General features: G+C 37.9%; 1 protein-coding gene across 1 annotated transcript in view; it reads left to right on the forward strand.

The window, feature by feature from the left end:
• Positions 1-9,501: 9,501 nt before the first annotated feature.
• Positions 9,502-14,016, forward strand: part of RET (ret proto-oncogene) — a 44,648-nt gene continuing 40,133 nt past the window's right edge. Inside the window, exon 1 of the mRNA XM_072423953.1 lies at positions 9,502-10,143. Coding sequence (XP_072280054.1) covers positions 10,098-10,143 — 46 coding nt within the window. The 5' untranslated portion in view covers positions 9,502-10,097. The remainder of the gene's footprint in view (positions 10,144-14,016) is intronic.

The following is a 14,016-nucleotide window of genomic DNA, read 5'->3' on the forward strand; positions in this document are numbered from 1 at the left end:
CAATGAGTGAAGTCAGAGCTCCTGATCTATAGTACTATAGCCAGGTCAGCATGATGGCCAGCGAAATAGAATTTTCAGAAGAGATCAATAATGGAAGCCTAAATATCTCCTTGCTACTGGCTTTCTTTTAAAACGAATATATAGACAAATCTGTAGAATTAAAACATTTAGTGTACTCAGCCAATTTTTAGCTATCTTTAGTGCTACACTTTAACCATTTTAGTTCTCGTACTTTTATACTCTAATGATGACTTAATCACTTGATTTGTTTTATTACATTCTTTATTTATAGAAAGAAAAGGGTCATATCTATTATAACAATGGAGATAAAATAACATACGAAAAGAGAGACAAATCTTACATTTTCATTCAGTACAATACAGTACTTAGGAGAATCACATGGAACACTGAATTAACACCTCCTGCACTGGTAAAATCCTGTCAGTCCATAAGGCGCTACTGGTGGTACAGCTATAGGAAGTAAGTAATGGCTCCCCATCTCTCCAGGGAAAATTGACAACAAATGTTAGCTAGGAAGAGAGAGCATAAGTCACTACAGAACAACCCATGTAATAAAAGCTTCCTGGAGCTATGTAGCATATATATATATGTACAGAGAGACACACTTTTTAGATATGTAGTAGTTACTCAAAACAGTAAGAGACTAGATCCATGTTGAGATATGGGAGCCTCAAAGGCTAAAGATAGGGAACATAGAGTATCTTCCATCCAGCCCACTACGACCCATCCACCTAGTATAAAATGACATATAAGCATAAAGTAACAGAACTCCGATGCTGAGAGAAACACAGACTGCCCCTTATTCACCTGATTGTTGACCCTCTCCTTCAGCAAGCCTTTTTAAATTCAAATTTTATCAAACCACCCAACTGGCTTTAACAAATTGGGGGAAAAAAACTGTAAATAGGGGACAGTTCTAAATTAGGAGGGGAAGTATAAATGGAATATATGGCTAGCAACACAAGGAAGATGGTAGCTCACTTTGAAGTTCACTTAAGAAAAAAATCCCTGAAGAATATATCGTAGACCAGGAGTGTCCTGGTTGAAAGTACTTTGAAATAATATTCAACAAGCAGGATTACCAATTTCGGGGAGAAGGAATAGATATAATCAAATCAGACAACTTAAAACTGCCAGATTAGCTGCACAATGAGGCTGATTTTCAGTGTGTTTTGTAGTGGTCCTCAGCTGTTTCCTTTATGAGGAAGTGGAGGTGGGCTCTCCTGATGAGTGAGTGTAGGTGAGATAGAGATCCAATCTTCCATAGAGATAGAGTTGATGGCCAAAAGTTCAAAAAGTCCAGAGTAGGAGATCAAAGAGTATGTGGTCCCAGATTTATGCACAATCTAGTAAAAGGGGAATCCCCATTGATAAGTTACATAGCTTCTCTTATCTTGTACCAGTAGTGGTATAAAGAAATATCTTCGCTGGTCTGTCTGGAGGTTCTGGGCAGAGGATAACCCCCTCTTTAGTAAAAAAAAAAAAAAAACAAGATTTGAGCTGGGTTTTCTGAGACCCTGGGGTGGTGGAGCCTGGAAGTTACATGGTTTGCTGCACCTTGATGAGAAGTCCCCTTTATCTCTTCAAGATCTCAACTGCTGTATTAGTGAAACTTTGTACATGTGCATGTGCAGCAACTTTTACAAGCACACATTACCCTGTGTTTTTTCACCGCTTATTGCCAATATTTTATAGTCACATTTCTTGGGCTTCAATGAAATCTCAGGTGATGAGTACTGTACATTGTACATGAATTGGCAAAGGGTTTAAAATATGTGGAATTTTGTTTCACTTAAAACTGTGTTAGGATCTATCTTACTAAACAGAAATCCTTTACATCGGAAACCACTACCAAATTACATATTCAAACAGAATATGTAATGCTTATAATTCAAGCAACCTTCAAGCAAAAGCCTCCATTTATGAAGTGGTAATGTTTAAAATGCAGCTTACTCCATACTTAGATATGGTGGTTGGATTATCTTTCTTTAGCTGGCTAGGTACATTTCACACAAATAAAATGTGTCCAGTGTTAGCTTTTCCAAATCAGGAGAACAGCCTAGGATGGCAGAACTACTCCTCTAGAGAAAGGTCATTTTGTCACCCAAAGAGTGGAAAAATAACTGATTTACTGGCAGGATCATCTGGTAAGAAAAATGAATTCAATACTAAATACCAATATTATACAGTTACCAGAATACAATGTTTTTCCTTTAATTGTCCATCTTCCTATTGCTGCCTTTTCCTTTCTGCTTATAACTCCATCTAGAAAATGATGTGTGATGGAATTCTGAGCAGTCATCACAGGTAAGCACAATTACTGTAGATATTAGGATACGCTCATACTGTAAGCTATGTTTTAAATAGAACATTATATCATGGAAGGACTAATGCACTCCTTGGTTGTCTTAAGGTTTTACCAACAAAGTGAAGATATAAATGACAAGTTTGTTTCACTCACATGCCTGGTAACACCAATATTAATCTAGAATGCATTAAATCATTGTGGATACATTCCCTTCAAATGGAAATCAACAGCTGCACCTCTGACCTGCAGATGAGGTCATGTATTTTAGGAGAACACCTTTTCTGGTTGAAGATGTGGGCTCTTTGTTAACGAAGTAATTAACTATCTGGCTACACCAGCATCAAGATAATATGTACATCAAATGATCAAATCTTTCAACGACCACTGAGTTAAATTCTGCATTCTAAGCAAGGTTTCATTAAAAAGATTTTTTAAAGTGGGGCTTCTTCTCCTCCTCCCACTGACTCAAAATGATGTCACCTTCCTTAATGCTTTGCACCATCATTAACCTTTTTATTTTTGACAGGTTCTTCCCCATGACTTCGTCTATGAATCATGATACAACTGAACCTCAGAAACAAACTCACATGCAGCTGTTTGGTAGTTGTTGCATTTAATGCAGTCTGTATAGGATAAGACCCATTTTACTAGTAAGAGGAAGTTGACATTGTTCATCATTTAGATCCAACTATTTCTATTTCCCTTTATGGGATCACATTATGGTAATGTAGTTAGGTTCTGTGACTGTTTTATGAGCACCTTGACTGATGATGAATGGCTCTGCGTACAATACAGTTCAGTTACAATGGTGTAAAAAAAAAAAAAACACTTGTGCATCAGCAAGACAAAATGTATATCCGTGTACATCTGCATCAATCTTCTTTGGATTAGACAGTAAATGTATTCTCAAATCCAACTAGTACAATTTTTTTATAATAGCATCCGAACATCCAAGCGGCAACATTTGAGAAAGAATGATCTAGCAATGAAAATGAGTCAATCTTAGTATGACTTCTTTACATGGTCAGTTTGAAAACATTAACTAGTAGATAAAAGACAAAGCAAAGTCAGGCTTTTTAGGCATAACATTTTGTGTGTTATTTAAATCATAAAGCATCCAAAATACAGGGTACATATCAAAACAGATATTGACAAAATATCACTAATTACTGCTGATCTCAACATATGGAGAGAGCAATGACCATACAGAATGCTTTTTAAGGGGTGTAGAGTTGTACAAAAAGTTTTAACTATTTCTCATTCTGCTGGTAGGCAAATGGCATAGGCTGCTGACCGGTGGCATAGGATGGTAGCCTAAATGGATAGCCTTAGTATAATACTAACTTTTAATCAAAACTGGTAACTTTTTGAACCTATCCACCTCATTAAACTGCTTGACCCCTTACAACTCTCAGTGTCCTCTCTGTACAACTCTACAACCCTTTATAAGCATCCTGTATGGTCATCCCCTTTTCCATATGTTGAGATCAGCTAAATTAGTGATCCCTTGTCATTTAAAAGTCTCTCATAAAGTCCCCTAAAGCCTGTGGGTGAAACACATCGGGTCCAGAGACAATGGTTAAATTATCCATGCGATCACTTTCGTTGTTTGTAAACACTTTGGCCAAGGGCCAATACTATATGTATCAATATCTGTTTTGATATGTACCCTGTATTTTGGATAATTTATGATTTAAGTAAAACTCATTCAATTGTATGCCTAAAAAGCCCCACCTCACTCTCTCTTCTATTTGACCATACGTGGTTGGCTATAAAAACAAAATTAAGTTGAATTAGAGTAATTTAGCTTTCTGCTTTCTTTCCTTCCATGAAGATGTTAACTTTCATCAAGAGCAAAGTGACCATTTCGTCCGTTCCTTCTTGCCCCCCTGAAGGCTGGGGTGCATTCATACCTAGGGACTCACAAGAATAGAAGAATATATATATATGTATATAGTTTATTAGGTGATAGCATACTACAAATCAGCAAAATATTCTGTAGTAGCTCTTTACCTGGAGTCTTCAAAATGTACCTGTGCAGGGCAATAATGTCACCATTCACACTTACTTTTCCTGTAATACCACAGACATGTGTAAACCTTTATAGAAATTATAGCGCTTCCCACTCCCAAATAACAGCACTCAACCAACCAGTGCTTCTGGTTATATTATATGATCATATAGAAATTTGTATTAGTAATTTGAAATTTGGACTATCTAAAAAGATTAGATTAGAACAGTCCGAAGCCCTCAGGCATGAGCATTTTAATGTTAAATAAACATAAAAAAATATTGGAGTTCTACCTGCTAGCTTGGTTTTTAAGGGCACATCTTCTAATGCTGGTATTTTAAGCTCATTGTTACTACCTACTGGTTTGTGGTGTTGTATAAGTATGAAGCTGAAAACGTAAAAAAAAAGCCTGAACTCCATGCTTGTTCCAGGTCAATGACACCCTAGATCAATCATTGTCAACCAGTGTTCAGTAGAACCCTAGGCTTTCTCCAGTGCTTTGGTTGATTGACCACTTGTATGATGGTGACCTCAATGCCATTTAGCAGAATCACTAGCATGACATCAAAGCTTCTTTTTAGCTCTCTATAATATTATTATTTTATATTATTACACTGTATTCATATAGCACCGACATATTACACAGCGCTGTACAAAATACAGTCATGTCACTAGCTGCCCCTCATAGGGGCTCACAATCCAATGTCCCTACCATAGTCATATGTCATTGATACAGTCTAAGGTCAATTTGCAGGGAAGCCAATTAACCTGCAGTAACTATCTTTCTATTACCAACCAAATAAGGTGAATTTTCTCCATTGATTCATAGTTTTAGCAGAGGTTTCCCAAGACCTGGGAATGTTTTCAAAGCTTCTTTAGGAGTCAAATATTTTAGGGGTTGTTGTACCCATCATGTATTTTTATTTCTATCCATCAGTTTCTGAAAAATTATTTTATTTATGTAACACAGCCCTGCCTGACTAGACCACAAACCTGATTTTCTCTGCTGCAATTAAGTAACATGTATGGGTCTTGCATTGTAAAAATATATTTAATTGTATCATTTTAAATGCAGAACTGCAATAATTTGTATCTTTTTATTTGTCAACTTTAACAATGTTATACATGGTACTGAAGTTCACTGCCAACATAGAACAAGAACAAGGAGCAAAGAAACTTTGCAACCTTCCAGCCTGCAACAGTAGCTGGGAGGGGGAAGAGAATAGAGGGGGTTGATTAAGAAATTGAATGCTATAAGCCTGCAGGTTCAGTCCAGCCATTAGTACTATGTGTACTGGAATCTCTGTCTCCTTCTAATCCATGCATAATTAAAGCATGTACACATTAGATTAGTAGGTGTTGAATGGGCCACAGTACGATTTCAGTACACCTAGTTCTACAGGAACTATTGGACATAATTGCAGAGGTGGGAGCACAACTGAAGATCAAGCATTGCATTTTTTCCAGTAAATATGTGACAAATATTATGGTTCGAGATGCTTTTTTAGGCATTTTGTGACAAGAGACCTCTTTTGTATATCAAATGCTGTCTCATCATCCAAGCATAGCCAAGAAAATCCTAGGATTTCATAAAAACCAATAATTTACAAATGTGCTGTTTCAACTAATATCTTTAAGTAGTCCTAATTTGAGAGTTTCACTGGCGATGAAAAGAACACATTGAGTTCAATCTTAGGTAGAAAATAAAAGGGTAGATGCAGCAGATGCATATCTAAAGGCAAACTTTACAGCCAAAATAAAATCATAAAGATGACTAGAATCATCGCCAGTATTTGGAAATGGGTGCATCATTGGGCAAAGTCAGGCATTATACACGGTGGCTTGTAGTGGTGCAGAATGGTACTCAAAATAGGAATATTTCAAGAAAACAATTTTAAATTAAGCACAATCACTAAAACCACTAAATGACTTAAGTCTCTTTATATCATACATTTTATTTAATAAATAATGGACATGATAATGGACAATGCTTTGACAAAACAGGACTTTTCCCTATTACAGATAGCTTAAAAGAACTTTTGTAACATGCTATTCACTATTCCAAGTAGTATTGGCCACAAAACTTTGAGGTCACCATCATATGGTGACCGAAGCAACCTATGGAGGAACCCTAAGGCTCCACAGACCCTTATTTGAGAATGACTGTATTAGCATGTTAATTCAATTTATTTATCCCATACAAATGCAATACTTAGGGTAAAGAGTTAAATGTAGATGCAGCTTGTAGAAAAACAGAAGGCAAGCAATAGAAGGTTAATTTCCTCTGTTCTTATTCAGTTACCTAGTTCCATATGTGTGATCAGATGTCTCTCCTGTTATCTGTAGATTATCAGCTCCTTTCATCAGAAATCAGTGTTTTTATTCAGCCTCTGTGAAGTCATTTTCTTGCATCCTCTCTTATCACAGAGTTTTCCTTAAGTACTCATTTCCTCTTGTGGTTTACCACTTTCTTAATTCTTTTTTGCCTCCATCATTCATAGCTTGTGCCTCCTGTCTTTTTACAAATGTAAGCTTCCTCTCCTAGGAGTAATAAACTATCACATACATGCATTTACCCATTTACACTGGATTTTAAAACATCATCTAGTACATACTGTATATATAATGTACATACTGCATAACTACCTCTGTGTTATGTAAATTTCACAGTACGGCAGCAAAAGGCATTAAAGAGGGCCTGTCACCAATCTCATAACCCAAATGAAACAGCTCCCAGTAAAGCCTCATTCACAGAGGAATTAAGGATTGGTAACAGGGGAGCTTTAAATGGAACATGCACTGAGACAATACATAGCTAGCATTGCTGAATTCACCTTTTTAGATTGCTTGGCATAGATTTATTTAGTAACTTATGAGCTAGAACAGATCAGATCTTTTTACTTTTACTAGCGTTATGCTTGCTGTAGGTCAATGACTCAGGAAATATTAATCCCAGAGACAGCCATGGAACAAGCATTTTTGGAAAAAAGTAACATCCCCAATGTTGTAGACAGAAATCCCAGTCACTGTGGAGGACAGTAGGGGCACTTTTGGGTTTGGCATCCTCAAACTATATCACTAACACTACCTGCTAGATAACAAACCAGTTTCTGGATCCTGGAAGATCTATCCTCTGATCTGATGAATGATGGTACTAACATACAAATTCACACTGGGTGAATGTATACACTTACCTTGGCCTATAGAGAAAGGGGAGCACTTCTATCTGGGGGAAACAATTTTAATTGGTGGGGAACTCTGCAAAAGCAAACTTAGGCAAATAAATGAAAGTCACTGCTTCTCTGGCTGGCTCCTTTATTTATTAAAAGAATATTATTTGATGGCTAGAATCCAAGAATAAAGCATGGTGAAAGATGTCTTCTTTAAATGAGGCCAGGAAATAGACTGTCTGCTTTTACTGTATAAGCTACTAAAAAATGGAGTTGGTTTATGAGAAGACAGGGTCTTAGTGAGATTTCATCATACATATTCCATTCCATATTCCATATTCCACACCTTGTGGAACAAGATTTATTCATCTGCCATCCAGGTGCTTTGCCAGAGTCATTTTTGGGTGATGGGGACTGTTAATTCAGTACTGCTGTGTGCCCATGCCGGCCCTACAGTCCCCTAGCACTCATGTCATTGCTTCCACATCCTCTTCTGAATCTTGAGAGGACCCAACCACTGTACAGACACTAGGACCTGTGCAAAGTCAATGCAGGTGGTGACACATATACCCAAAGAAGAACTGGGGATTTGGGAGAAGACTGGACACTGACAAAACACATTGCAGCTTTAGTAAAAAGAAGGCATAGGACATACAAAAATGTTTCACCAGCATATGTGCATATATTTTAGTGAATCAGCCCCACTGCAAGGTGAATCCTTAGCACCTGTTCTGCTTAGCTGAGAACAATGTATAGGTTCTGTTGGCTCAGCATACACAGGCAATGCCAACTTCTATTTCAGTTCTGTAGATTAAAATTTAACAAGGGCTCCAAACTGTCATTGATGCATTTGCTCCATTTACTAACTTTGTTGCCAAGTTTTGGAAAGCCAGGTGCAATGCAGCCCAAAGCCCCAAGAGGCTTCTTCCAGAATCAAAGTGTATAAGAAGATAGGAGGACTACTCTAATAATGATCATTGCTCATATTATCCTTATCATAATTTTTTTTATAAGGATGTAGAATTGTATTTGCTTGTTTTTATTTTTATGATTATTATCAAACCCAAAAGCAGAAGAGTTAGAAAACTTGTTTAATTTGGTTACATATTAAACTTCACAGTAAAAGTAAAATTGTTTTTTTTCTGCTGTTCAGTAGGTTTATACTGCCTAATGCAGTCCAAAAATCAGACCTGCAGATTTTTTTGGAATGGACCACAATACAATGCATTATTTTTATTATTACTAGTGCATTGGGGTGTACTCAGAATGAATACCACCAACACATGTGATGCTGTAAAGCAAAAAACATATGTGAACAAGCTATTATTCCTAGTGACTTTTATTACTGGAAAAACTAAAACTTTGAATTTTTCACAAGAACAAGGGTAGCATTAAAATTAGTGGTGACACTGGTAACAAGATGGGATCCCTTCCCACTATGAGATCTTCTCTTTTATCTCCAATGGGAGATAACACATACACTGTTTATAAAGGTCCCAACTCTTTCCACTTTAAAAAAAAACAAACTTTGTAGATGCATTTTAGGGCCAGCAGCTTACTAAACTTTTCTTGTCATCTGATGGAATAAAATTCTTTAATCATTAAACACAAAGGGTGGCTGTTTTATAAAGCCAATCTGGTCCAATCTACAAGACAATCTGTATATTAGTTCTACCAATTGACAGAAATCTCCTGTCTCTGCTGCTTCTGGTGGCTGTGCAGGTGCTCCAGGCAGGCAAGGGGTTAAGTCCACCGAATCCAGGCAGCCTGCAGGTTTGGCAAGGCATTTTCTGGCTGATTGCTTTTGATGGCTGTGTCTGCTCCTTCCTTTTGCCCTTTTCACATCAGCACAGTACATATGTGAGTGCTCTCCCCCTCTGCCTGCCCCTCCCCTGGCTTGCTCCTGGCTGCAGTTTATTAATTAAACTGGGTGTAGCTGAGTGCCCATTTGCTGCTGTCTTCATTAGCACTCAGCTCCTCCAGCACCACTCTTCTTATCTGGGAGGCAGCAGCATCCCTGGACCCATCATCATAGGATACAAAGCTACATCTTCCTCAGTGCCATGGCATTATCCTCTTGCCATTCACAGCTCCCCTTCTAACTTTTTCCTCTCCACACTAGAAGTCTTTTTGAGGGTTGCCCCCTATTCCAGCCATTTGAGGGTTAAGGTGTGGATGAGATGGTCCCTTTTTGGAGAAGGTGATCTGAACAGTCTACAACTTTTCCTGGTGGGGATTTCATTGTGTGATCGCAGAGAGTTGTGTTGGACCTCAAGGAGGGGTAGTGTCTCCTCCTGATTCATTTCCCAAAAGCAGCCAGACAGGGACATGCAGCATGATCAATGAGAAGAGCCAGTGCGGAGCCCTGCTGCATGCTGAGCACTCTCCAGCTTGTGGGCTAAGGTGAACTAGACTGTGCCAGCTGCACCACCTGCACCACCCTGTGCCACTGGACAGCATGGGCCAGTCTAGCTGAGGGATCACCAGCTTCACAGCCCTGATCAATCTTCACCCAGACACGCCCTGGAGACACCAGAAGTGGATTATTATTGCAGAAGGACAACTTTCTACCTCCTGTAGTTCAGCCATGGCATCTGTCAGGTGGGCACTGGGCATCCTCTGCCTGTCTCAAGGTATGTGTGCATTAAATGGCACTAAATCCTGTTAAATATTATTACTCAAGATGACAAATAATAATTTTACAAAAGCTCTTTGCTGGTCATTCAAATGTCAAATTTTACAAAAATAAAATAGAAAAAAAAAATAATGATTGGCTTATACAGACCTTTAAAGTCTTTATTGTAAAAGCCAGATTTCCTGATCAGCTGCAGACTGTCTTTTGGCAGAGGTCAAAATAATAATAATTATTATTATTAAACAGTATTTATGTAGCTCCAACATATTACGTAGTGCTGTACAATTAGGGTTGCTGATGACAGACAGTGACACAGGAGGACCTTGCCCAGAAGAGCTTACAATCTAGGCTATTTAATGTTCAGCGCTGGCTAATTTGTTGGCGCTATATATATCCTGTTTAATAATAATAATAATAATATTAATATGAGATAGCATCAGCTACTTCAAAACCCTGTGCAAGAATAGGAAATCGACATAAATAATACCTGTTTTAAAAGCTTATGTGGTTGTCTTTAGTGTCATAATTTACAAAGTGGACCAGAAAGGAATAATTTATTTTAATAAGCACCACTATAGTGGAACAGACAATGACTTGAAGTTTATCTCTAAAACTATTTATATTGTTATTATTGCTTGTGTTGTTTACCTAGGCTTGTACAGGCTCTGTAAGTGTCCCATGTAAATGCCTGGTTGAGCACATTCCCTGGCTATCTGTGAACAAAACCTTAATGGTCACTTCATAAGCCTGTGCAAACATAAGGGAACAACATGCATAACAACCATTTTGCCATTTGCTAACTCTTATTGTTATTGAAAATTAACCATGACGACGAATGTTATTCAGCACTTTTGGTAATTAGGTGTGTTCACATTTCCATTTTTTACAGTTGTTTCCAGAAAGTTTAGTTGTCACCCAGAGCAACCTATGAGGTTTCTGTATTTTGTATACCGGGTTGGTAGCTATGAGAGATAACACTATGCTTCCCTTTGGGCCATTATGATAAATTTGGATTGTTTGTCCTGTATTTAGTTCTGTAATGGGACACTTTAATAGATCAGGCTGGCAGTCAGGTATCAGTAATGGTATCATTGGGACAGGAGCGGGGTCAGTGTCCCAGCCTCCTGCCCGGTGACGCAGGAGGGGTGATGTGCAGGTGATTTGCTGCTGCTCGCAGGTCTGATAATGATCCCAGCAGCTGCCTCTTCCAGCAATGTAAACACTGGTCTTGCTGTATAGTCCTTATCGCCATATGTCAGTGTTTGCTCATACATTTCAGGCATACAGGTGATCCAAATCAGAACTGTTGAATAAAAGTATACATAATAAGTCAGAGGTGAGGGCCAATGATGGGCAGATGTGAAATAATAGTAATGAAATATTATGATATTTGTTGTTTGCTAGCACAATATTTGTATTTGCTTTGGTCAGATAAATTTAGAACTTGTAGGCCCCCCTTGATGTTATCCGGGAGGATTATGAACAATTGTACAGTCATACCAAACAGCAACATTTCTCAAACCATTTTACCCCAGAGGAAATAATTAAGTCAATTACTTATAATTCCTGCTATAGGTAATTTGCTGGAGGTCAGTGAGAAGCAAATGGCTTACAGTGGTGGTCAGTCTGAAAAATGCCCTCCTTACATTACTGATCATTCTGAAAAATATCCCTTGTTACAGTGATGGTCAGTCTAAAGAATATCCTCTCCTGAGGTGTTGGTCATTCTAAAGAACCCCCTTTCTCCTTACATTGGTGGCCATTCTGAAGAACGCCACCCCCCCCCCTCCCTTACAGTGGTGGTCCCTTATAGACAGCTATAAAAACCTTGCTACCATACCATTGACTCTGCCAAATGGTCCTGGACCCTGAACAATGCAGGTACCATTTAATGGAGGTCAATCAACCACATCCTTTGGAACCCCCAACAACCTCTGAGGGAACACTCAGGATCCACCAAATCTTGGTTGCACATTGTTGCTGTATATGTTATAATTTTCTTGGATTCCAAATACATTTCCAGATTTTTCAGAAGCTGTTCAACATCACCTATTTATGTGATTGCATTTGATCTCATCTAATCCTACACTGGGACCCATAATTTAAATATGATAAATTGTATGGTTTGTTTGTAGTGTGTGGCCAGAATTATAGAAGACTATTACCAGTGTACTGGAAAAGGAATTAAATTATGGTTAGGTTGTATGAATAAGGCAGATCACACAGTGCAGTGACATACAATACCCATTGTTCTGATTGCTATGAACTGATCAATGCTGATTGGTTACTGAAGAGTAACACATTCATTACTTTTTACATTCTTTTGTAAAATATATATGTAAGATCAGGTTCCAGAATTTCAGGTGACACTTTTAATTTATATTTGTGTGAGTGAGTATCAAGTGTTTGTTATGACATTCTGTTGGGATAAATCACTATTCCTCATCCTGCATGGAAGTCATACAGGCGAACGTTATTTTATGCGTCTGGGCTTTATGTATTCAAGTCAGTGAAAATAATTCCAGTCTCAGTTTTTCTTTGAGTTGACTTTCATTTTACCCTGCATCATAATTTTATCGTTTGAAATTAATTTTATGTTCCCTGGAAAGAGACTTCTGTCCTCTTCCTGCAGCAAATGCTCATTACAGAAGTGATTTCATTACAGAGGCACTTTAATGTTCTGTAGCCAATTCACTGGCTAATTTTTATGTGGCCTGTGTTACAGCAGCATCTCAGCATTATGTGTTTGCAGTATTTTACAAAATATTGCGACAAGTCCTTTTGAAAGGATAGATGTAAAATCTCTGTTGCCAAGTCAAGGAGACAAGGAAAATTCAAGAATGAAGACTTGATCTGCTAGTTTTAAACATTCTTTCTGGTTGAGATAAGTAAACAAAGTCCTGTTTAAACAGGTACATAGGTACATAATAATCAGGAATCATTCTGCTTTGTGCTGGTATAAGTTAAATTCATGTAACTCTGGGATTTTTTCCCATCTTTGTTCTTTGCACACTATACACATACTGCATTTTGCACATACTAAAAACTTTGAAATTGATGGTCTTATATAAAAAGAATTGTCTACCTAAACTTGGCCCTGACCAAAGGGTTCCCGTCCTTGTTCTACAAATCTCTCTGGTAAAAAAATCTACACAAGCCACAAGCCTAAAGTACCATTCCTAATCCTATAAATAAAGAGCTGGGACCTCCCAGCTCTTTATTTATAGGATTAGGAATGGTACTTTAGGCAATAGAAGGGAGATTTTAAAGATGGAAGAAGCATGGCCAAGATCTCCAGTAAAGAGATGAACTACAGGATTGCCAAAACTCTTAAAAAAACCCACATTTGCTTTTCTCAACCTTTTAACCTAGAGGAACCCCTTAAATAATAGGGCTAACCCTGGCTAAAACACACTTCTTGGAAGCCAGTGGACAAGTAATTAGTAGGAAAAATGCTTTCCTATAGTGGTGGTCACAATGCCACCCTTACAGAGTGCTTAAAAGATCATAGGTGTCATTGTGTTGACCCCAGATCTATGGAGGCAATAGGAGGGCCCTCTGGAGGAACCCTAGGCTTCCCTAGAACCCTGGGTGAGCATGGCTTTATACACTTTATTACAACATTTAAATCAAGTCCGGACAATTCTAGTTGGGAAAACAAAAAACAATGATGCATTACATTTCCAAACTGTTGTTTGTGTATCTCATCAGCTGGAGGGTTGCATTAATGTGTGATAAAATATAAACAGCAATATCATTAGTAAAGCGGTATTTGTAGATAATTTAGAATCTGTTGTCAGGGTTTGCTTCAATGCCTTCAAAGTGTAAACTAAGTAATTACTATCGAATACAACATATGTGTTGGCAAAGT

Source organism: Pyxicephalus adspersus, chromosome 10 (genome assembly GCF_032062135.1).
Source record: "Pyxicephalus adspersus chromosome 10, UCB_Pads_2.0, whole genome shotgun sequence".
NCBI lineage: Eukaryota > Metazoa > Chordata > Amphibia > Anura > Pyxicephalidae > Pyxicephalus > Pyxicephalus adspersus.